This window comes from Tigriopus californicus, chromosome 2 (genome assembly GCF_007210705.1).
Source record: "Tigriopus californicus strain San Diego chromosome 2, Tcal_SD_v2.1, whole genome shotgun sequence".
Taxonomy (NCBI): domain Eukaryota; kingdom Metazoa; phylum Arthropoda; class Copepoda; order Harpacticoida; family Harpacticidae; genus Tigriopus; species Tigriopus californicus.
Window position 1 is genome coordinate 9,333,911 of NC_081441.1, and position 24,249 is coordinate 9,358,159.

The 24,249-nt window shown below is 40.0% G+C and overlaps 2 protein-coding genes across 6 annotated transcripts in view; both read right to left on the minus strand.

Annotated features, from left to right (window-relative positions):
• Positions 1-1,436: 1,436 nt before the first annotated feature.
• Positions 1,437-9,891, minus strand: LOC131876854 (uncharacterized). 5 transcript variants are annotated; one of them, XM_059222363.1, is made up of 6 exons: positions 9,769-9,891; positions 8,368-8,696; positions 5,077-5,169; positions 4,969-5,001; positions 4,144-4,322; positions 1,437-1,805 (listed from the first exon to the last, which is right to left on the minus strand). In XM_059222363.1, exons 1-6 carry the CDS (start codon positions 9,883-9,885, stop codon positions 1,504-1,506), a joined length of 1,053 nt encoding a protein of 350 aa, XP_059078346.1. In that variant the 5' UTR covers positions 9,886-9,891; the 3' UTR covers positions 1,437-1,503. The 5 variants fall into 5 exon arrangements, 2 of the variants coding, with proteins under 2 accessions (XP_059078346.1, XP_059078348.1); XR_009372822.1 differs by lacking the exons at positions 8,368-8,696; positions 9,769-9,891 and adding an exon at positions 7,894-8,198; XR_009372824.1 differs by lacking the exons at positions 8,368-8,696; positions 9,769-9,891 and adding an exon at positions 6,158-7,348.
• Positions 9,892-22,207: 12,316 nt separating this feature from the next.
• Positions 22,208-24,249, minus strand: part of LOC131893318 (uncharacterized) — a 6,778-nt gene continuing 4,736 nt past the window's right edge. Inside the window, exons 3-6 of the mRNA XM_059243316.1 lie at positions 23,152-23,247; positions 23,051-23,083; positions 22,771-22,928; positions 22,208-22,556 (exon numbers count right to left, since the gene is read on the minus strand). Coding sequence (XP_059099299.1) covers positions 22,387-22,556; positions 22,771-22,928; positions 23,051-23,083; positions 23,152-23,247 — 457 coding nt within the window. The 3' untranslated portion in view covers positions 22,208-22,386. The remainder of the gene's footprint in view (positions 22,557-22,770; positions 22,929-23,050; positions 23,084-23,151; positions 23,248-24,249) is intronic.

The window sequence follows — 24,249 nt, forward strand, 5'->3', positions numbered from 1 at the left end:
GTAATCTTGAGCTGAAAGTATGGAGCTTCGCAGTAATTGATCAAAAGGCTCGGGTTTGAAATTGTAGTTATTAAATCTAAGCAATTTGGTCATTTCGAATACAGTTGTTAGGAAATATGTCCAAAAATCAAATACATGGCAACTTTTGGCTCATTTTGCAAGCATTTCAAATCATTTTGGACAAGTTTGACAGAAAGCTGAAATTCTCTGATGACTTCTTGTGAGTTCGACTCATACATTTTGGAAAATTTGAGGGTACTTTTTGAAATCAAGATGCCAAGTTAAAGAAGCCCATATGAACAAAGAAATAGTTTTTGAAACTATAACCGAAGTTAATGAAAAAGATATGTTTTATCCTTAACACATACTTAAAGATCAACATAAGCAACGGTACATTCCTTAGAGGCTCGGACGTCTTCGATTCGAAATTATTCCATACGTATAGCAGAACGCAGAAAGTTTCGGGTTAGCTTATTTTAACCCTCAAAATGAGATCGAGGTATAAAAAAAATGTGCTGACTCCATTGTTTTGGTTTTTAACCTTGCATAAGGGTAATTGATATTTCGTATAACCTTATTTTCCTGGTCGGTAGAATCAAGAACTCGTCTTTGGCTTTCTAAGGCTGGCCATTCTGGAGTTGGTTCTAAATTTTAAAGAATGCCAATGATTTTAGTGACAATTTCAGTGGGCCGTCTCTAAGTAAAATCAGAATTCAAGGTTCATTGGCAATTCGTCGTTGGCTCACATGTTGGCTCAGATCTTCACGCTGTCAGAGAGGTTACTGCTTCCATACATAGCCCGAGTTCCTTCCTTAAAAAAGCGAGAAAGATATATCATAAATATTTGTTCCCTATACCAATCAAGGATTGTTCCGGGTTATACATCTAAAAGGTATCTAGTCTTGTTATGTGTGCTGTTCCTGTTTCTGAAATGCTTCTGATTGTAAATATGTTATAATAATCGACCTAGCTGACAACTCGACCCCGAGGACAACTTGACTCAAGGGACAACCAAGCACGAAATATTGGTTAATAATTATTTCACATTTAAAGAATAGTATTAAACTCTATTGTAAAGCATGTAAAAAATCTGAAAGGCATTACACAATTAATCATTTTATTCTTTTTAAGGCAAGCTGTATTTACTTAAACCAAGGCGTGAAAATGCGAAAATAATATTCTATAAATCAAATTAGATATTTTTTCAATGTAATGCTTTTCTAATGCGAACATTTTTGCAAGTGTATATTCGATTTTAATCATCAAGTTTCAATTTTTTTCCATAAGTAAGATTTTTTTGCCAATATGTTGCGGTTGCTTGTTTTACTGGTTCCACATGTCCGATGGGTTGAGTTATCCGGTCGCCCCTAATTCTACTTGAGATTGTGCCTTCTATCATATGTTTCAAGCGAAAAACAAACCACAAAATTCTTGCTCTTGTTATCATTTATTTGGCAACAATTTCAAATCTAAGATATTGGGTATTTTTCAGACATGTTTGAGTCAAAGATATTTTTTTTCTACCACTCCTCTGTGGGATGGTTTGTCGATATTTGCATCAGTGTTGACACCACTTTGAACGCTATACTCGTGAGGTGGGTCATCAAGTGGCATTACAACATCTACGTTTTTGCCTTCTCGCTGTAGATTCACTTTATCGTCCAATCTAGATGGAATCGCGTTCATTGATTTTGGGTCAACCGAAGTCCAATTGGCAAGATGGCGTTTGACGAAAGCCAAATCAGATGTTGATCCATTCCCAACCAACACAGGTGAAGGAGATAAGTGCAACCTAGAACAATTCCCTATGGAAATCTTGCTTTATTAACTCAGTCCAAAATGGGTCAGATATGTGGGAGGGTCATCAATAGCTATTGCTTTTTCCTAAATAATATTGGGACGAGGAAAGGAAGATGACGTCACTATCAAATTTTGAGTGGTCACTAGAGATGTAATGGGCTGGAACCCAGCTCGAAACTCGACAACAGGCTGAGCTCTGGGCTAGCCCGGAGCTCAGCCCAACTCGAACTGTTGAAACGTATTTGGCCCAGACCACCTTGAGGTGGGTTTAGACTCTGGCTCAGCTCAGCTCGAAAGGTCGAGTTATATGTCGGCCCAGCTCATGTTCTCGAGAGCTGGGTTCAAGCTCTGGCTCACCCCAGCTCGAAATCGACGAGGCCATGCCTCAGCCCTGACCTAACTCGACGGAGCTCAACTGCAACTCACATCAGTTTGACACAATTGTCTTTAACTGAAAGACAAGCCGAGGAAATATTATGCATGACAATGAATGGTATGTTGCAATCAACAATTTGGTTGTTACTCAGCTACTTGTTCAATGATTTTGCCTGGTACTCCATCTTTCCTTATGTAGTACGAGAGTTTGGTGAAACCGCAATAAAACCTTGATAAAAGAAAGGTCACAAATCTTTTTTTAAATGACTTGCAAACAATTCAAAGTGAGTGCGGCTTGGGTTGATTTGAATATTTCGAAATGCTATTAGTATTTACTGACCTTTGGAACACTTTTTATTCTTGATCGTTTTGGTCCAAGGTAAGCGTCGAACCCACGTGCAGTGGGTTTTTCAGTGGGCTTTCGTTCGGGTTTATCATGCATCATCAATTGTGTTTGTCAGGTAAAGTAAAAGCGTAAAGTAAAAGTTGAAGCCCATACGTGCACAAAAAGGAATTTCAGTAAACGAATCAAATTTAGTTTTCGCTCTTTAGGAATAAACCACAAACCGTTTTGGATCACAAAATCGTAAATTTATTATTGAAGCTGACTTGTACTTCGAAATATCCTATCTGTATATTTTGGAGGGTGATTAAAAAGTCTGTACGGCAAAAACATGCCATGTACCTCCTTTTTTTCAAAACTTTACACAAACTCGGTACTGAAACGTTGAACGAGTTGTGAAAGCATATCAAATTCAAATTATTGAAGCGCTCAAGGGAGGGAGGCAAAAAGTCTCAATTATGTCAATAGTACATACATATCATTGGCATGAATTTACTCGAGAGGTTATCTTGTCGTCTATAAATGCAAGTCCGAGGTGAGACTGTTTTTTGTTTCGTTGAATGGTACCATCGTCTAAAAGGAACTCTATGTTCTGTCTTTGATTGGCCTTTTTAAGCACCTAGTTTGGGTTAAGAAAAGCTCGTGGTGCTACCTGACACGAGAACTAGAAACCAGATTGGCCAATAGGTCTATTGGTTTTTCCAGCTCAGACATAGCTCAGCCCAGACATGGGCTAGCTCGGATTTGGCCCAGCTCAGATTTGACTCGAAATATCAACCCGATAAACCCAGCTCAGCTCGAAACCTGTTTTTTTTTTGGCCCAGCCCAGCTCGTGAGCTGGAAACTGTCAACCCAGCTCAGCTCGAAATGAGCCACCTTCCTCTTAGCTCAGCCCAGCCCGAAAATTCTTGGCTCATTACATCTCTAGTGGTCACTCGTATATTTGAGGCGTGGGAGATCTTTGTGAAGGGATTAAAATAGAGTTCCAATTAATTTATTCATGCAAGGAATGGTTCATGTAGCTTCTTCGAAACTATCTTTCATGACAGTCTCTTCACTAATGCTTGGTAAGCAAATATCCCACCACAAGTAATGGGACAATAAACTTCCATGAATCAAATTTTGCTTGATTGTTTTCAGCCAAAATTATGGCCTGGAAACCCAATATCACAAAAGAAAACTGGGTTTTCAAAGCCAATATTTTTTGCATTAAGTTTGGTCAAGTTCGAATTCAGAAAAATGCAGCATGATCAACAACTTGGAACTCTGACAAGCTTTTGCCTTTCTCTTCAAACTTGATAGCATGAAAACGCCAAGTCGACAAAATTGTATTACTTTCTTCAAGCTTCATTTTCATAATCACACGCAAAAATGTTACCGGTATTGAATAAATAGCTATTCTTCAAATCAAGAAATGCAATAAAAAACAGATACGCATAGCAGCACATTGTTTTTACTTTCAGTAAACAAAGCGATTTCTAAAAAACAATGTTTCTCAAATATCCTTGAGATTATTCCTTCTATTAGATGTTTCAAGTAAAAAAAAACAAATTTCGCTATTTTGGAATTTATATGCTTTCCACTCCTAACAAAAATGAACTCATTATACTCTCTTGAAAGCTTACCTGATGTGGAGGAGCACCCAATGGGAATTTGGTTTTGATAGAGTAGATCCGTTGGCTGAACGCTGATGACTTCCTCCCCTTCTGGCCGTGTAGTTGTTAATGTTCTAAAAGGTAGGAATGGAACAGGCCCCCCTTCAACCTCTTCGGTAGTTGTCGTTGTAACAGTCATTGTGACAGTTCTGGAATTGGAGAGGCGTCTCGAAATACACCTTGTTTCTTGAAATATCCATCGAAGGATCATTTGTTTGCTAGCTTTCCCAACCATGGCCATGGTTTCTATTTGCGATTCTTTTTGAAGAAAATTCCTAATTGGCGCAATCAACCTTTTAGTGTACTTTGGCGAAGTTTCTATTGAAGGCTTGATTAAATGTGTACTGAAGTATCCATAAACAATACGTACATTTCTCTAATTTTGTCAATCACTTCACCCAGAACATACAAAATTTGAACCGGATTTGATACAGATTTCAAAACCGGTTTCAAATATTTTTGGATCGCAAAATTGGCCACAAAATCACACCGTAACTCCTGATCACTGATGGATTTTTGCTTTACCATCAGAATATCGGGCGATTTCAAAAGGTCAAAAAATGTCATTTTGCAGTTTTCAAACTAGGAGGTTGCGAAGGTGATTATTCTTAAAATTTCAAAGTTTTTCAATTTGCACTTCATTTCATAATGCATTAATGACAATTTTTGACAATCTTGACATTATTGCTTCACATTTTCATCAAGAGATGGTTCAAAAGATATTTTTCAATATTTAGCTCTCAAGAAACAACGATATTGTGCCGCTCTAGTCATTTGAAAATCAATTCAACTTACATAGGATCTAATGAAACAGTTGAGGTTATTCCACTGGAAAGAAAATTGATACTACAATGTGAACTTCTTTTACTATGTAAACTTTTGACCCAAAGAGCTGGAACTTACTCAAAATTGACAAATCCCAAGGGAATGGCAGCAGCCACTAAACCAAAAGGAAGGCAAGTTGCCACAGTTCGCAAAAAGTTTTGCCAAGATGGTCTGCAACAAAATACCAAGCAAATCAAATGATCATGTTCCTGCAATGGAGGTGAACTAAAAGGGGTAACGTTTTCACTTCGGGTATTCTCAATTAACTGGCAACAATTTGATGATTAGAACACGAGTAAGAAAGAGATCACTGCACGAGTGAGCACCGCCGCATCTTCCCGGTCAGATCCGGGTTCATTCGGATCGATAATCGTCTGGGGGGATCACAACTCTGCCCGACCGGGTGACATAAGGAGCCGGCATTGACTTGTCTAAATATGCTGGTTTCAAACGATCAATCGAGATCGACTTTTGTTTGCAATCTGTGTCTAAAATGAAGTGCTTAGAAGTCCGCAAGATCACGAGAAAAGGACCCTCATAAGGGAGTCTCTGGATCGGCCTGTTGGGCACCAAATAGAACTTCAGGAGTACTGGCCTTGTGAATGTTTGAAATTCGGGACAATGCATCTGCCACCGGGTTATGCTTCCTCAAAATATGACGGATAGTGGTCGAAAATTCGGATATGAAAGAGAGCTGCCGTTGTTGTCGGTTTGACACGGGATCACTGGTTTTAGCCAAGGCAAATACGAGAGGTTTGTGATCAGTGTAGAGTACGAGATCTTGGCCCTCCAAAAAATGTCGGAAATGGCGTATACCTAGATAGGTAGCCAAAAGTTCCCGATCAAACGTACCATATTTGACCTCCGGGGGTTTCAGCTTCTTTGAGAAAAATGCCAAAGGTCTCCAATGTTCGCCAGCGTTGTTCCAAGACTCCACCTACCGCCACGCTCGATGCGTCCGTAGTCGAGGCTAATGACGTGCCTGACCGCGGAAATGTCAGCATGGTCGCTTCTGCCAATTTGTCTTTGGCGAGAGTAAATTGTGTTTGAAGTTGGGGCGTAATTTGAAGAGTTTTTGGATTACCCTTCAACACGCCATGTAGTGGAGCCAAAACACTTGCTAAACCCGGTATAAAACGATGATAAAATCCCACCATACCGATAAATTCTCCGAGTTTGTTGGCCGTCTCCGGAAGTGGAAAATCTTTGATGGCTTGAACTTGTTGAGGTAAAGGAGCAATGCCGTTCGAAGAGATGAAGTGTCTGAGAAACGAAATCTCTTTAACCCCAAACAAGCATTTCTTGCGATTAATCACCAACTCATTATTTGACAAACGAGTGAATAAAGTCCTCAGATGCACTAAATGATCACTCTGAGATGGGCTAGCCACCAGCACATCATCCAAGTAAACGAACAGGAAAGGAACATCGCTTAGGACAGAATCCATCATTCTTTGAAATGTTTGTGCAGCATTACGTAGACCGAACGGCATCTTAAGCCATTCGAACAGACCAAACGGCGTGATGACGGCTGTCTTGGAAATATCTTGAGGAGGATTTGATTGTAACCCCTCATTAAATCCACTTTTGAAAAGATGACCGAACCATGGAGACCATCCGCGAAATCTTGGATATGTGGAACGGGGTATCTATCGAGGATGGTGTTGTTGTTGAGAGCACGGTAGTCTCCAGCCAAACGCCAGCAGTTATCAGCTTTTGGTGTGACGTGAAGAGCGGATGAAAAGTTACTAGCAGAGCGGCGGACAATCCCCAGGTCTAACGTGACTTTAAAATCCTGTTTGGCTGCCTTGTATTTTTCACAGGATAAGCGACGAGCCCTGCCATGAACTGGGGGTCCTGTAGTCGGAATGTGGTGAAACACTCCGTGTTTGGGAACGACTTCAGCAAAATTCGGTGTAAGCAGTTCGGGAAACTTATCCAAAAGTACATCATACCGGCCAGGTGGAACTGGTTGGATTACGGTCAATGAAGGTGCCACCGCTCTACCAACATGACCCTTCACACAATTACGTGAGATGGGATCAAAAAGACGATGGTTGGCCAAATCAAGTTGTTAGATCGGAGAAAATCGCCCACAAAATGGCCTGATTCAAATCGGCTAAGTAAAAGTTCCACCGGTACGTTCTTCCCCCCAAAATGAGGGTATGTGAGGTGCAACCGAAAGCACGAATAGTAGAACCATTGGCCACCACAAGGGAAGGGGAACCCACCCTGGTTGATTTCAAGATTTGAGACAAAGGTAGTATGCTAATTTGGGCTCCGGAGTCTACCAAATATGATTGATTATTCAACTTATTTCTGAAAAATAACAGCCGACCACCAACACCCATTATTGATAGTCGGTTTCCTCTTTTCCCGAAATGTTGTTCAGCCGGGCATTTCGGTGACCAGACGATGCTTTGCGTTGAACAAAGGTACAAGGCTGTTCCCAATTGTAGGCTTTTGGGACGTACCGCTGATGAAATTTGCACCAAGTGTTTCGACGGGACGGTTTTTGGGATGTCATCACTCTAGATTTTGCTGAGATTGCAAAAAGCTCTTGTCTCTCGACCAACATTAGTTCATCAGCCATGAGAGCCAACTCTCGAGGAGCTGTGGTATCCAAAACCGCGATCAATTGGGTCCTGACCTCCTTTGGTAGATGATCCATGAAAATCGACTTGAAGAGGAAACAGGGGGCATGATCAACCAATAGAGCCAGCATATTACTCATCAGTTCGGACGGGGTGCGATCCCCCAGCGGAGCTAGATGCCGCAAATGCTGGGCCCGCTGATACGACGAAAGCGAGAAAGTGGACAAGAGTTGATCCTTCAAAGCTTGATACTTCTTTCCGGTCGGCGGTGGGGAAACAAAAATGTCAGCCTCACGCTTACCCGTCACTTGGTACAGAGAGGCTACTACGTGATGGAATTTGGTTTCATCGACGGTGATAGACCTCAGTGCGAACTGTGATTCGGCCTGACCAAACCAAAGAAGTAGTTCCGTTGACCTAAAACCCGGAAGTTTTATCGACACCGTTTCCACCTTTAAGGAGTCCTCTTGAACCAATTGGTCCCCTAAAGACATGATGAGCAAAAAAGAGGGAACCGGAAAACGAGCACTTCTTGAGTTCACTCAAGTCGGGGTCACCATTGAAGTGAACTAAAAGGGGTAACGTTTTCACTTCGGGTATTCTCAATTAACTGGCAACTATTCGATGATTAGAACACGAGTAGGGAAGAGATTACTGCACGAGTGAGCACCGCCACATTCACACTTTGTACTCAAATCTGAGTTAGATTTTCCACAGGTATTTCAATTTGCGTCAAAGAAGGATCGTGAGAGAAAAGGAGATGAAAGATACTCACGTCTCGTGGGGCAGATGATAGTGTGGATCAAAATATCCACTTTGAAGTCTGTTGTCAGGTTGAAACGGCAGTTTTGGCAAGGTTACAAATGGCGATCCCTGGATATGATGATCTTCGTTCCCATTGCCCAGATCGATTTGGCCGTAAGTAAAACTATTATCATCATAGTAGTAGTCGTCCTCGGCAGTGTCATAAAGGTTATTTTCTTTCTCAAGAGCTTGGTTCCTAAGGACCCTTGACCCCAACGGGTTTGCCCTCAGCCGCTCCGCTGCTCTAATTGGTCGAGAAAATGGTCCTTTTATTTCTGAACCATTGAATTTGATGGAAGCCTACAATATGAAGGCAGTGGAGAAATTCGTGAGTATTAGGTTGAATATTAGTAACTAATAGGTTGTATGCATGTTATCAAAGGATATCAAGTATACGGGAGATGTTTAGAGAAGTGGAAAGCTCCAGGAATTCATGCAAGTACGCTCTGTGATCTAAGTGTCTCCACACACACCTTTTACTAATGTCCATATGTTGCCACAAATCATGAAAAATGATTGCATTTATTTGGCCAGGCCTCTGCACCTTTGGCCACGAGATGATAACGCGGGGAATTTACCGTTTGTTTAAAAGGTTTTTGAAACAAATAACTCCATTCTATTATCTATCAAGGAATAGTGGGAGAAGTCTATTCCTCACTTTGGTCAATGGAACTAGAACAGCCATTCGTTCTTTCCATTCGGAGCAGAATTCCTCAGACTGGACATGATTGTTCCACAATTAACCAAATCAAGGCTTAATACGACGCCGTAGCAAATCAACTTTATGGTTGCAAATCCTTGGTTGTCGGTTTGGTTAGAGAGCAGTTTCGAAAAATCACTTAAAACTTCCTTGGGAGAGAGCCGGGAAGCCCATGGAGCAAGGAAAGAGAAGTCGATTGCTTCGACTACTTTTAAGTCTTTTCTACGCAATTTGTCGTCCGCATTTCTTTCATGGAAATTTAACTAGGCAGATTAAATTTCGATGTGTTGCCTTTCTGGCCCTTTTTGCGAGCTTCCGTACCGCGAATGGGAATACATTTCCCAGCTTCAGAGATGAAAAGCTCTTTTTGAAAAAGGGGAATCTGGTTAAAACTTGAACTTGAAGGGTTGATTGAAATCAAAAGTTTTCTTGTTTTTCTATCCATTTTTTGACTAAAAGAAATATACAAAATGAGGTTTTGGAACGATACCATTTTTCGGATTAGGGTCAAATGCCGCAAATAAATGAAAGCAATGAAATTGACGACAAAAGGTGGATCTACCATTTGATCAACACATGGACTATGGTCGTAGAACAATAAAGTGGGTGTGTCCGTGCGCTTCATTTACCAATTCACACATTTATTTCAGACTAAAAATGAAAATGGCTTACCTCCTTTGAATGTATAGAAAATGATTGATTAGCTAGTTGAGTATAACTGGCACAATATCTCGGGTTCAGGCTGAGAGCTAATAGAGCTAACAAACTGGTCTTGACAAATTGAGTCATGTTGAAGATCGGAACAGAACTGAATTTGCAGTGTGCATTATCACACTTTTTATGCACGTTTTCTCCAATCTTAATGCGTATTTTCCTTTTTTAATTGAAAACCTACTTTACATATGTTGCTTTTCACACCTATTGCAGTTTTAATTGCTTTTTATTGGTCATTGCAAGCTTTAGGAAACGGATTTTTTGGTAATTTATTGTAGACCTAAAGTTTTCAGTTGATTTTCAGGTTAAGCAGAAATCAAAGAAATATTTGGATGGTGCAGTTACCGGTTGTCTGATCTCTTTCCAATAAATTTATGTAACCAATATATTGCTTCAAGGTGAAAAGAAATCGCAATAATTTGGCCCCAATGGCGCTTTTCTGATGGTGCTATTGTCCAGGGACCCTAAAGAGAGGAAACGACACGGCTTTCCCCTGACCGCCAAGTTAGGCCATTGCGTTGAATCAAGACAGTAACTCTAGTATCAATAAAATAATATTATCCATACTACATAGTATATTTAAGTGCTTTTAATTAAATAATAATCTCCTGGAAATACAACTCCGTCCATATATTAGATATTTCTGAATTGATTTTGAAAGTCAGAAGAATAAATGAAATACCCAGAAACATCAAATTGATAAAGAACAATCAAATCGTTTTTCAAATCTGTGAAATATTGCGTAAAACTGGCTTAAAAACACCCACAAATAGAAAATCAACAAGAATAATTTTACAAATTGATGAGGAACTTACACTGACAAAATGTAAAAGAAATGTATGGAATAGGCAATAAAAGTAGATGTACATAAATGTTAACATATTAGAATATTTGGGATGGACAATTGATCATTTTGTCTTAATCCACACATTTGACAATAAACATCAGGCAATGGTGAAAAATGAATGAGTTATCTTTTAGTAGAGTTTAAAAATTCCACTCAGTAGGAAATTTGCATAAAAGGCAGGCATTATGTAAGGGGTACAGAATAATACAAAATACAGTGGACTAGATCTCGATTTGAACTTTGGACTCCTTTTTTTACAAAAGCATCCAAAATATGCAAAATAGTCAAATAAGGCAGGTGTCATATCACTTAGGATATAATATTCTATGATTATGAAGTATCCAAATGAGTTAAAGAACAATATGTAACTCAGAGCTACAGTATGTCTACTTTTGGATTGAGGGCCATTCCCAGAGCAAGAACCATAGTTTGAAAATGAGCTAACCAAATTACTTGAAATCTGGTCAAGATATTTCTCAAGCAATTTCTGCAGATAATATTATTGCAATAAGTATTGACTGATTTTGTTAAGAGCAAATTCTTTCTTTATTATGAAAACCTAATAAGCACTTTTCAGTTGTTGTGCTTTAAGACATGTTTAAAGTCATTTTAGTATATTTAGATGCTTGATTTGAAGCCCATACCATCAATGGTTACGAAAATCATATTAGTCACATATTTTGAACATTACTTATGCCAACAATTGATATTACAAAATTTCAACAACAAAATTTTAGGCCTTACTTGGCGGAAAGGTTTAGTGATCACAACAAAGTGGCGCTTCCTTGCTTTAGTGTCCTTTTATTGTCCCACTATCTAAGAGTCAAGCTCTGAGTTACTGTGGGTAAAACCCAAAAGGCAAGTAAGGCATAGCGTTCAAAAAAGAAGGAAGTCAAAGAATGCAGGCATTTGCTTTTCCTAAATCTCCCAGGCAAGCTCCCCCTGAGAACCCACATGTCTGATTCAGTAAATAAACCTGTGAAAAACTCCATCCAATTGTTCAATGCATGAATGACAAAGGTCTAAATGACCAAAATTGCTCCCATGTCCAAGAGGTCCTTAATAATGTATACAAATGGGTCAACGAGAGCAACATGAAACTAAATGGATCCAAATTCATCCCAAATCCATCTCAGGGGCACTAGGAGGAAGAGACAGCAGTTGTCTCAACCTCGTTGTCAAGTCTCTCAACAGACTTACCCCACCCCTTCCTCTCTCCTTCCCTATTTCCCTCCCCTTGTTCCCCTCCCTCCCTACAACCTCACCCTCAATTCCTTTAACCTCTTTTCTTCCCAAACTTTGTAGCCCTAAGCCTCCCTCTGGTCGCCATGAGCCCCACGCATCTTTTAGATCGTATGCTCAGGTGGCGGCCAGAGTTCCTTCTCCCTCTTCTCCTCACCTTTTACCCTCTCCTCAAAGGTTCTCTTATCCTCCACCTAAAATTAGTTTTGTCCAAAAACAGGATTTTTTTAAGGTTAGAGAGCCTAGTCAAAGACTTGATAGCTCTAGTCCATCGAAGGGCTATCTGCCCATAAAAGGATTTATTTGAATGTGCATTGTCTTATTTCCAAAAAGACAGCACAAAAGTTAAGATCTTAGAAGAACTAGCCGTTGAGAGAGAGATTTCATTCATCTCTATAACAGAAACCTGGCTTCGGCCAGGGGTCTTAGATGAAGAACTAACCATAGTTGGTTTCAAATTAGTTCGTTGTGATAGGATACGCCCTGATAATCCCATATTCCCACATGGGGGCGTATGCCTATACGTTAGGAATGATTTGCACATTAGTCATGTACAAATGTCGAATGGAGAAGTAGAGGTCTTAGTTTGTCATATCCAAAGGCTTGATTTGTCTATTGTAACAATGTATAGACCCCCTTCTTGTTCAGTAAGCTCTTTTATGTCAGCTCTCAAATTCACTGGAAATGAGTTGGATCAGGCAGTTTGCTCGAGAGTTTTCTTTGTAGGGGACTTTAATTTTCCGGCTAGCGTTGTAGAGTGGAGGTTAGTCCTGATGGTATATTCCCATTTCGAAATCGACATCTCAGTCGTTCGAAAAGCTGGAGGAATTTGCGATCTTGCGCAATCTCTCTCAGCATGTTGTGTAACCACCAGAGCGAATAGCGTTCTCGACTTGGTCTTTTCCAATGACCCTGATCTGATCCAGTATGTCCATGTGACGCCTAGTAATCTGTCAGATCATCATGTTCTCGAGATAGGGTCGACCATTACTCAAAAGCCGGCGTGCTCTAGAGTAAGACCGGCCAAAAAGGTCGGTCTGGCTAAGTTCAAATTCAAAGATGAACATTGGCCGTGATTATAGAAAGGTTAGGGAGCTTGATCTCATTTCAATGCTGAAAATGAATCGTCCATAGATGTAGCCGTAGACAAAATGATTCTAGTTTTTGAGGACGTCTGTTCCACTCTAGCAATCTCTGAATGTGTTCCACAGGGCGGGACACATTCTAAAATTCCGAAGTATAGGAAGAATTTGTTCAAAAAGAGTTGCAAACTAGCAAAAAGGCTCCAGAGCAATTTGAATCCAGTAGTTGTGGCTAGCCTTCAAAGAAAGTTGGATTTAATCCAAGGTAGAATTAAGGCTCCATTGAGACAGATCAGTTGAACAAGGAAAGCAGAGTTGTTCAAGAGGTGAGGTCGAATCCGAAGGCTTTTTTCTCTTATGCAAACTCTAAGAGAAAGATCAAACACCCTGTAGGGCCTTTTGAGGTCGATGGGGAAGCCATAGACAATGTAGAGTCTATGGCGAACATACTTGGAGATCAGTTCACTAGTGTGTTTTCAACTCCACTGAGTTTAGGAGCAACAGTCCATTGCTCTATTGATGAGTTTGTTCGGACTGGCAAGGTTTGTCAAGTGAGCATTTAGATGATCTTGTAGTCACAGATCAGGACGCTTTAGAGGCCATCAGGGACTTGAGACTCTCGAGCTCCCTGGCCCTGATGGGGTGACATCTCAGTTTCTGATGAGATGCTCACTGGTTCTTGCTCCTGTTTTCTCGTACTTGATGCGTTGCATCTTGGACCAGGGCAAGTTCCCCTCTTCTCTGAAAGTAGCTCATGTTGTTCCAATTTTCAAAGGGGAGATAAGTCACTCCCCAGTAATTATAGGCCGATCTCTCTCACTTCGAATATTGCGAAGGTGTTTGAGAAGATCATGAAGTTCAAACTTGTTGAATTTCTTGATATTCATGAAGTCCTTCCTCCTAGCCAGCATGGGTTCCGAGCACATTTTAGCACGGTTACCCAACTGATTGAACATATAGAGCAGGTTATTGAGGGGCTGGAGAGCCATGAATCAGTCGATGTAGTTTATCTCGACTTTGCCAAGGCCTTTGACAAGGTAGATCATGGCCTTTTAGTTAACAGGCTCCATGAGATTGGGATCCAAGGCAAGGTTCTCAATTGGTTAAGAAGTTTCATTTGTGGTAGGAAACAATTAGTTAAGGTTGAGGATCTCTTAGTGACATACATGATGTCAAGTCGGGTGTCCCTCAGGGCTCCATTTTGGGCCCTCTCCTTTTCATTATCTTCATTGCACCGCTTCACAAGCTTGGTAGTTGTAATGTCAGTATCTCTTCTTATGCTGACGACACAAAATTGGTAGTTGGTAGGAATGGTCAGAACTCCGGTTGTCTGTTAGAGTCCTAGATCAAATCTACTCCTGGGTTGTGCGAGTAACATGGCACTGAATGGAATGAAATTCCGCTCAATGACCTTTGGGTCGACGCCATTAGACACTCCACTATTAGATGATGAAGGTAAGGACATTGAGCAGGTCTCATCCATGAAGGATTTAGGTGTAGTCCTCCAAAATAATGGAAAGTTCGATGAGCATATCCAATTGAAAGTTGGTAAAGCTTTTCAAACATTTGGTTGATATATCGCACGTTTAAGTCCAGAGATAGTATCACGATGCTAACTCTGTACAAGTCGATTGTTCAGCCGCATCTTGAATATGCCTCTCCCATTTGGGCTCCAATTAGTTCAGCAGGTTTGCAAAAGCTCGAGCAGGTCCAAAGATGTTTTACTAGGAACATCGAGGATATGAGAGAGCTCTCGTATTGGGAGAGGTTAGAAAGGTTGGGATTGTACAGTATTCAGAGAAGGTACGAAAGGTATCTGATATTGTACGTTTTCAAAAGCATTCATGAGCTTTGTCCCACCCAGGATTTAGGGTCAATTCTAGTGACCGTAGAGGCTTAACGTGCGTTTTGAGAGCACCTTCAAGCCCTGGAGAATCCAGGCTAGTTAAAACAATGAAGTCCAAACTCTCTTCTTTCTCGGGCTCCTTCATTGTTCAATTTGCTGCCTCAAATATTCGTAGGGTTTATGTAGGGTTGATCCAGTAGCAAGATTTAAGTCAGACTTGGACAAGTTTTTGACTAAAATTCCGGATCAACCTTATATTCAAGGATTAGCCAGACCAGCCAATTCTAATTCGTTGGTCGATCAAATAATATATATAAATAAGTAAAGTATAATAAATAATCTTCTCGTCTTGAACTGCTGGGATTCCAATCCTGGTAGCGGTAAGGAAGTCCGCAAAAAAAAAAAAAAAAAAAATTCCAGATCATGTCATAGGCTCATTGGCTTTCCCTCCACATTACTTAGATATTGAGGGAGCTGAGATTCTCTTGCATCAAAAACCTTAGTGTTACCTTCTTGCTGAGGTGAATATTGAATTTCCATCATCCTGAAGAGTAACTAAAGCTGCTCAGATGGCAGGCTGGGCCTTATGCACCCTCAAGACCAGGGATAGGTTACCTATGGTTACCATTTACAAATCCATCATACAGCCCCATCTGGACTCTGCCTCATAGATTGGGAGCCCATATCTTGTTGGCGAACTATCCAAAATGGAGAGTAGACTCCGGTGCTTCACTCAGCAAATCACTGGAATGACTAAACTCTCCTATTGGGATGGACTTCAGCATCTACCCCTGTACAGTGTGCAAAGGAGACACAAACGGTATGCCATATTATATACTTTTAAGTGTATCCATGAGCTGCCCATAGCACCGACATTAATTCCGTCCAACGAGACAATGAACATGTTACATGTATCCAACCTCATGGGAACTACAAGAATGCGACTGCTAAATTAATCATGCGCCACTCATTTCTTGAGAGAGGCCCAAGACTCTACAACAAACTGCCCTCCTCCCTTTGGGTCATCTTTGTCGAAAAAAAATCCTCTCCCCAAATTCAAAGAGGACCTGGATTGCTTCCTCCAAAGCATTCCAGACCAACCTTCAATACCACTGTATCATCGATCACCAAATTTAAACTCAATTACTGATCAGATTCACTTTCAAGTGATTGTGTAAATCTATTTGTGCCTTGAATCCATTCAAGACATCTGTCTGTGTACCGTAAATAAATTATTATTATTATTATTATTATTATAATGCTTATAAAAGTGGAAGAGCATGTCAGCTTTACCATTCCTTGATCAAACTGAATGGAGTTGAATGCCAAATTCATTCAAAGTGATTCCAAATTTGTAATTTTAAACAAGCTAGTTTTCAACAGACTGGCCCTTTGAACGGTATATGGTGACAGCTTAAAAAGTTGATGACCCCCACTTGGACATGTCTATTACTAGTTGCCAAACTGCATTGATTTCTACGTGATGTGACAATCAAATTAAACTCAAGTCTTACGAAATCAAGCAAATGGATAAGTTGACAATGGAAAACAAAAAATGCAAATCATATGAGCTCCCACACCAACCCACAATAAAGGACAAACCAATCTATCAAAAAAGCTTTTTTCCTTTGTCTATCAACGTTCTGCCACCACATTTGAACATAACACTGAGCTTCAAAAAAAATGTTGTTTCAATGTTGAGCATAAATTGCAAAAGACTGTTAGGATGTACGTGCCAGGGGTATCAATCCGTGGATGTGTGAAAGAGTTGAACCAAGGCAATGGGAATAAAACTGGTAAGTGTAATCCTCTCCAACCTCTGCTTGATATATGGACATTTTTTTTGTCTAATCATTAGTTTTGAAAAGATGGATCAGGTCAGGCTGATGTTTTCAATTGGTCATTTTCATTGTCAAATGCAAATTAATGCATTTAACAAATTATGGATTTTAAGTCGGATTGTTTACTGATTCAGGCAAGGGTGAGATAGCCTGGAGAAAAAAGAGATAGCAGAAGAAACGCCCTGCATTTTGGGGGGCTTCTTTCTTTTTTCAACGCCCTGCCAGGATCGCCTCTTTGAGTTTGACCAGCCGCTTTCTTTAACTCAGAGCTTGACTCTTAGATGGCGAGACAATAGCGCAATCAGAAAAGCGCCATTGTGGCCAGATTATCTGATGTGTTTTCACTTTGAAGTCATGTATTGAAAATGTCAATTCCCAACCCCAAGTCTCAACCTCCCTAGATTTTGTGTTTCATTACATCACTAACAAGTTTATGTGTATATCTGGTTGTTTTGCTTCTCTGAGTTTGGATTTAGGGCCTGAAAATATCCTTCAGGAACGAGAATGGAACTGGGGACCTCTCTCATGCTAGGAGACTGCCTCGACCATTACACCACATCTCCTTTCCTTAGTAACAACTTTTACCACTGGAAATTCTTGTTCCTAATTAAATCACCTGAGTTCTATACAGGGATGGGTAGTCTTCTTTCTCGGGCTCCTTCATTGTTCAATTTGCTGCCCTCAAATATTCGTAGGGTTTATGTAGGGGTTGATCCAGTTGCAAGATTTAAGTCAGACTTGGACAAGTTTTTGACTAAAATTCCGGATCAACCTTATATTCAAGGATTAGCCAAATCAGCCAACTCCAATTCGTTGGTCGATCAAATAATATATATAAATAAAAGTCAAGTATAATAAATAATCTTCTCGTCTTGAACTGCTGGGATTCCAATCCCGGTAGCGGTAAGGAAGTCCGCACACACAAAAAAAAAATTGCAAGACTGGTAAATTTCCATAATTCACGAGTTTCAGATGAAAACGTAATTTTAGGCCAACAAATCAAAATTCCCTCTTGACGCTTGACGCTTCTATGGCTTGAATGATTTTAGATGATTGAGTCATTCCATAAACCTAGTTCAGATCAACATATTTTAATTGTGAGTTTTTAGTAGGAAGCAAGATGATGGTTCGTGATTGTTATCATTTTTCAAAGATCACTGTCATTGTGATTTGTTATTTTAGAAAAATTACATATCATTGCGATTAATTACGTTTGACCAACTCTGTTCAAGCCGAGAGTTTTGGTCATTTGCACCTTAAACTTAATGTTTTCTCTCAATTTGCTGAAGGGAGTCGGCACGAAGAGAAGACTCTATGTAGAAATTACTAGAAATTATGGGAAGCAGATATTCTCTCAATTTCTTCCCTTCAAGCGTAATCTGAATAGAAGCAATTGCTCTACCACAAATTGTTTCATTGTCATACCTGCCTTTGCTCAAACTATACATTTTTGGAGGTTTCACCAGCAGGTGTAAGTTTTCATTAAGGCGTAACACAATGAAATTCGCATTTGTCATGAGCAGCATATTGATTATTGTGGTGAAGTAAAAAAAGCCTCAAAATAAGAAGTTGATATAATCTTAAAACTGGACTGATGTTCCAACACGTTCTATTGACCAAATAGTAAGATTGCGCGAGATAAAGTCAAGTCATCAGTAATAAGAGATTTAATCAATTAAAACCGCAAATGTTTTCATTGACAGGTTTTTAAACGGTTATAAAGTGGAGCTGTGTATCGGATGCGACAGGGTCTCCGAATCCGAACTGAAGTGATTGTTTTTTGTAATCCGAATTAGAGAATTTTTTCCCAATCGGACAGAATCCGAATCATAAAAACTTCTGCTCAATCCGAATCCGAGACCTCTGCCCAATCCGAATCTGAATCTGAGATATATTTGCTTAATCCGACCAATAAATTCGAGATTTATTGAAATTGCCTTAGTCAAAATATAATTTTCCTGTTGCAAAAATGTCGTTTTTTGTAATCCTAAAAGAATACCATAACTTATTCCTTTCATATGCTACAATTGTTGTACCATTGAATATAATTCTGTTATCAAAATGGTGCAACAATTATTAATTTACAGGCTTCATATCCAGAGGTATTCTGATTCCTTTTTTCTAATTTTGACTGTAAAGACATCAAATACTTCGATCCTTTTCTTACTTTCTGAAATTTTTGGGTTTCTTTATTTGTGTGAGATTGTCACACAATTATGATAAGTGATAACTCAATAGGTTCGGCGCGATCCTTGCTTGTATTTCCGTGGCATCCAATGATTTTATTCGAGTAATTATGCACATGACCTAGTTCACATATTTTACTTTTTTCCAATAACAATGCTTGGAACCTCTCTGGTGTAGTTAACTCCTCTCCGACCGTAGAAGATTTAGAAGTTCAGCAATAACTTTTATGATAGTAGGTCCGTTCACAAATTTTAATTTTGATGTTCTTCGATTTCCCTTACATTTTGAGAGTTGTGGTAGAAGCCATTCTCAAAACAAATTTACAATAATTTAGTTTATCTTGCAATTTTGGATTTGCAAGGTTCTCAATTGGATAAGAAGCTTCATTCAGGATAGGAAGCAAATTGTTAAGGTCGAGGGATCCCTTAGTGACATACATGATGTCAAGTCAGGTGTTCACCAGGGTTCCATCTTGGGGCCCCTCCTTTTTATGAATATTCGTTGCCCCACTTCAAAAGCTCAGTATTACTGCCAGTCTCTCTTCTTATGCTGATGATACAAAGTTAGTTTTGGGTAGGAATGGCCATGATTCCAGTAACCTTGCAAAGGACCTAGAAATAATCTATTCTTGGGTTACTAAGAGTAATATGGCCCTGAACGGAATGAAATTCCGCTCAATGACGTTTGAGTCAACTCCTTTGAATACTCCACTCGTAGATAATGGAGGTAAAGATATTGAGCAGGTCTCATCTATGAAGGATTTAAGTGTAGTCCTCCAAAATAATGGAAAGTTCGATGAGCATATCCACTTGAAGGTGGGTAAAGCTTTTCAAATGTGTGGTTGGACGTATCGCACGTTGAAGTCCAGAGATAGCATCACGATGCTAACTCTGTACAAGTCGATTGTTCAGCCGGCCAATCTTGAATATGCCTCTCCCATTTGGGCTCCAATTAGTTCAGCAGGTTTGCAAAAGGTCGAGTAGGTCCAAAGATGTTTTTCTAGGAACATTGAGGATATGAGAGAGCTCCCGTATTGGGAGAGGTTAGAAAGGTTGGGATTGTACAGTACTCAGAGAAGGTACGAAAGGTGTCTGATATTGTACGTTTCCAAAGCCATACTTTCCCAATTGAGCTTTGTCCCAACCCAGGATTTAGGGTCAATTCTAGTGACCGTAGAGGCTTAATGTGGGTTTTGAGAGCACCTTCAAGCCCTCGAGAATCCAGGCTAGTAAGAACAATGAAGTCCACATCTCTTCTTTCTCGGGCTCCTTCATTGTTTAATTTACTTCCCTCTAATATTCGGAGGAAATACGTAGGTCATGTTGATCCGGTTGCATCTTTCAAGTCAGACTTGGACAAATTTTTCATATAGCATTCCAGATCAACCCTATATTCAAGGACTAGCTCGGTCTGCCAACTCAAATACGTTGGTAGACCAATTATTATGTAAAGATTGAAAGGTGATAAATAGACTAATTATAACCTTTCAATTTCATAGTACTGGGGATTACATTCCTTGTAGCGGTTAGATAAGCCCGTGACAAACCAAACCAAAAAAATAAGGATGGATCCGAACCCAGTCCGACTTTTTCCATTCCCAATCCGAATCCGAGCGATATGTTCAATCCGACCGAATCCGAATCCGAATTTTCCTTCCTAATCCAAATCCGAATTCGAAAATTGTTGGTCAATCCGATTGGATCCGAAAAGGCGGATCCGATGCACATCTCTAATTCAATGGAGTGAGAATCCTTGTAAGTCATATCTGAAATAATAGACTTCCGGAAACACAATGCACTCACATTTCCCTTCAGGGCGTCCTGGAACTTGGCAGGTACCAGCAAACAAACTTCCCTGCCAATGCCAGTGATGCAAAATTGTCGTTTCAAACTAGTTTTAACAAAGGTGACCTTTCCTCATAGAGCAATGTGAAAGAAGGGCCGGCTTCTCAAAAAGCCCCAAACTTGCACCACTGACACTGGTGCCAGCAAACAAACAAACCTTGTCAGAGCTTCCCAAACGTGCCCATAGGACGAAAATGTCGAACTAAGAGCTTCCGGGTTAACAAGAAAATAAATCGTGCGCAGTAATGTTTTAACCAAATAAATAAAGTAGCGTATTGAAATGGCCTTGGCCTGGCTTTAGAGAAGGTTGTACGAGGACATTAACAACATAGACTCAAGTACAATGGAGAGGTCAGCTTGAACTGCTCATTGGGAGCGTCATCACCGATCAGATTTGAGTGAGGAAGAGTATAGAATAATACATTACATCTCCCTCAACGGGAGATCTCAATTAAGAGAAAAGCGAGTTAGAGATCTTTTGACTCGTTTAGATCAACAGGGAAGGGTAGTTTGAGCAGGATTGGTTGGGGCAGGATTTGGATGGTCAGAGTTGAATAAAGATATGGGTTTCAAAAATCGTCGATTACGATGGATTGAATTTCTGTTGAATAAAATTTGATAGGAATGTCCACGGAGATTTTGCTCAAGAATGCTGCCGCCAGATTGTCATTTATTCGATTTTAGGTGTTGGGTTAGATCATGAGTTCCTTGGATAAGTTCGGACAGAAGACGGGTATGCCAGTCAAGGTGCTCATGTTGGCGGATACGGGTGTTGAACCAATGCTTGTCAGCACGGTCAAAGGCGAATTGTCTTTTCAAATCTGGGGTTGGGACCTTAGCGCGCAAAATTCTGTGGAACATTCGAAAAGCTGGTGAGATATCGTCGGGTTGAGAGTGTTTCTTATTAAGAGAATGGCTTCTAGGAATTCTGCATTCAGATTGTGGGCCTCCAAACGGGACAGAGTCTCCCTGAGGGTACGGATTTTGCGTCCAGCAAGTGCATTAGACTTGGGGTTATATGGAGAACTTAGATGCCATGCGATGCTCCACTTTGGAAAAAAGTCCCCGAAGTGCAACCCGGAAAATTGGGGCAGTTATTGGAACGAAATATCCATAGGGAATCAAAAGTAATAAATATATTTTTTAGGGCATATGTTATTTGTTATGAGGTGAGGCAGTGATTCCAATGAGATAGAAACAGATGCCCAGCCAGGTGATCTGCATATGTAGTAAGAAAGAATTTGCATGTTACTTCAAATAAATCCATGCGAAGTTCGTCCATTGGATGTCGAGTAAGATCATCAGCCTTCGAAGTTTCCATTGGCTCAGAATGACGGGAACGTTGACCGAAAAATCCGATCAGGGCTATTGATGTTTCTATTGAAATTAAGTACGGACCTTTTGAAGGTTGACTATATTGGCGGGGCGATGCTCATTCTTCCTGAGCCTCGCTTTCCAAGACAGAAACTTTTATGACCAAAACGTAGGAAAGGAAGCAAATTGTTTATTAGTTATCTATAGCAAGCAAATGCGCAAAATTCAAATTCAAGGTTTAATCAAAGACTTGACCACAAGCTCCTCGGGGATTACGATGTGAAGATTTGGCATTGACATTATTGGCACTCTTGTCCATGTGAACGGAGTCTTCAAGTGATGTTATGACAACTTTGCTATTCTCTTGATATGTTTATTGGAGCAGATCCACATTCTCGCCAACTTTTGATTGAATCCCGTGTTTTGGCTTTGGGCCATCTGAGCCCCAATTGGCGAGATGACGATTGAAGAGGGGCAATTGAGATGAAGATGCACTTTCCTTTAATACTCTTGTAGGAGACAAGTGCAACCCAGAGTTCTTCCCTAGAAATAATTCTTTAGAAGTCAAGCTTGAACTAGCTTGACCTTAATGACGGAAAAGACAAAATTGCTCCATTCCTGGGATGAACCTTCCACATATAAAGCAGAAATGAATTCATCATATACATTATCAGTGTACTACTCTTTGTGCTTTATAATCAAATTCGAATGTATTGGTTATGTAGGTCTAAAATATTTCAAATACTACATGTACTACCTGGCCTTGAGAGTGTGCCAATGGACATTTTATCCATATGGACCTGAGGCTTGGGATCAACGTGAATGGCTTGATTCTCTTTTGGTTGTCTGTTGCTTCTCAACCCTTCGAAAACAGGTTGTTCGGTGATGGTTGTTGTAACAGTGATTGTGACAGGCCTGCAAATATGATACTCTTGGTTAATGGTTCCTTGATATGTCCATTCATAAGTTATTTCAAATTACGTTTCAAAATTGGTCATCTTTTTTACTGTTCCCTTAGATATTTGAAGTCAACTTACGCTGGATTCACGGTAACGGTAGAAGTTTCTCCCCTGAAAATACGAAATAAATTCGATAATGATTTCTTCTGAATGATTCAAGCAATCCTAAGTGGCCTTACGCAAAATTAACAAAGCCCAAAGGTATAGCCGCTGCTGCCAAACTCAATGGGAGACAGGTTACCAAGTTTCGCAAGAACTTTACCCACGATGGTGGTCTGAAAAATAAACAAAACTCGTTAGTGCTTTTTGTTTGTTTGTTGATTTGTCTGAACTATTGAATTGCTAAATCGTTTGTTGATTAGCCATTTCTAGGCTCCGACAAAATATGTAGGATTTTTGGCCCAACTATGTCATTTTTATGTTGCTTAATACTACCCAAATAAGTCGACTTTATTTTAACCAAAAACCTTTTGTTTGTTTTTGTCCCGTTCATTCTTCCTAGCATAAGAACAAGGGCGGGCCAAAACTTGACAAATTTTAGGCAAAAAATTGCATATACTGGGTGATCTATTGCGCTTCTTTAGTTTTTTTGACAAGAAATTAAATCTTCTTTATTGTAATGCTTGACATTACGACACTTTTTAAGTGATTCCGATGTTACGAACACTAAGGCAAGCTACCGGTACCGGCAAACAAACTTGCCTGCCAGTGTCAGTGATGCGAATTTGTCAATTCAAACTAGTTTTAACAAAGCTGACCTTTCCTCATTGTACCATGAAAGAAGGGTCAGGCTCTCAAAAAAGGGGTCGAAGTCCCAATATTGCATCACTGGCACTGGTACCAACATACAAGCGAATCTGCCAGAGCTTGCCTAAAGGTCCCCATACAATTGATTCTTTCCGAGAATCTAGTGCTATTGCTAAGGGCACTTTTGCTCACTTAATGACGTTTAGTGTTTTGGTTGGATTAAACCTATGATGCTAGCTATGGCAAGCTCAACTGAAGTTCCATTTATGCTGACTTTCATATGACATCTATAATAAGGAGGAGAAGAGGAATCTGAAAAAGCCTCACACCTCCAACACTAATCAATAACGAGTTCTTGATCGGCCAGATTTGTGTCCTATTTGATCCACAGCTGAATCAAGTCCTTGTTCTCAGAAGTCATTTTTCTCTTCGTTCATATCATCCATGAACCACTGGAATATGGACGGGGATAGTAAGGTTGAAACTTAGCAACTCCAATTCGAGTCAATGAATTAAATTCTTCTCCAAAT

Excerpts from the sequence above, each read along its gene's own strand:
- LOC131876854 (XM_059222363.1), bottom strand. The coding sequence starts at position 9,885 with ATGACTCAATTTGTCAAGACCAGTTTGTTAGCTCTATTAGCTCTCAGC. Across the intron at positions 8,697-9,768 it reads TTTCTATACATTCAAAGGAG|GCTTCCATCAAATTCAATGG; the intron begins GTAAGCCATTTT and ends TTCATATTGTAG. Across the intron at positions 5,002-5,076 it reads TTGGGATTTGTCAATTTTGA|TGGAATAACCTCAACTGTTT; the intron begins GTAAGTTCCAGC and ends TTTTCTTTCCAG.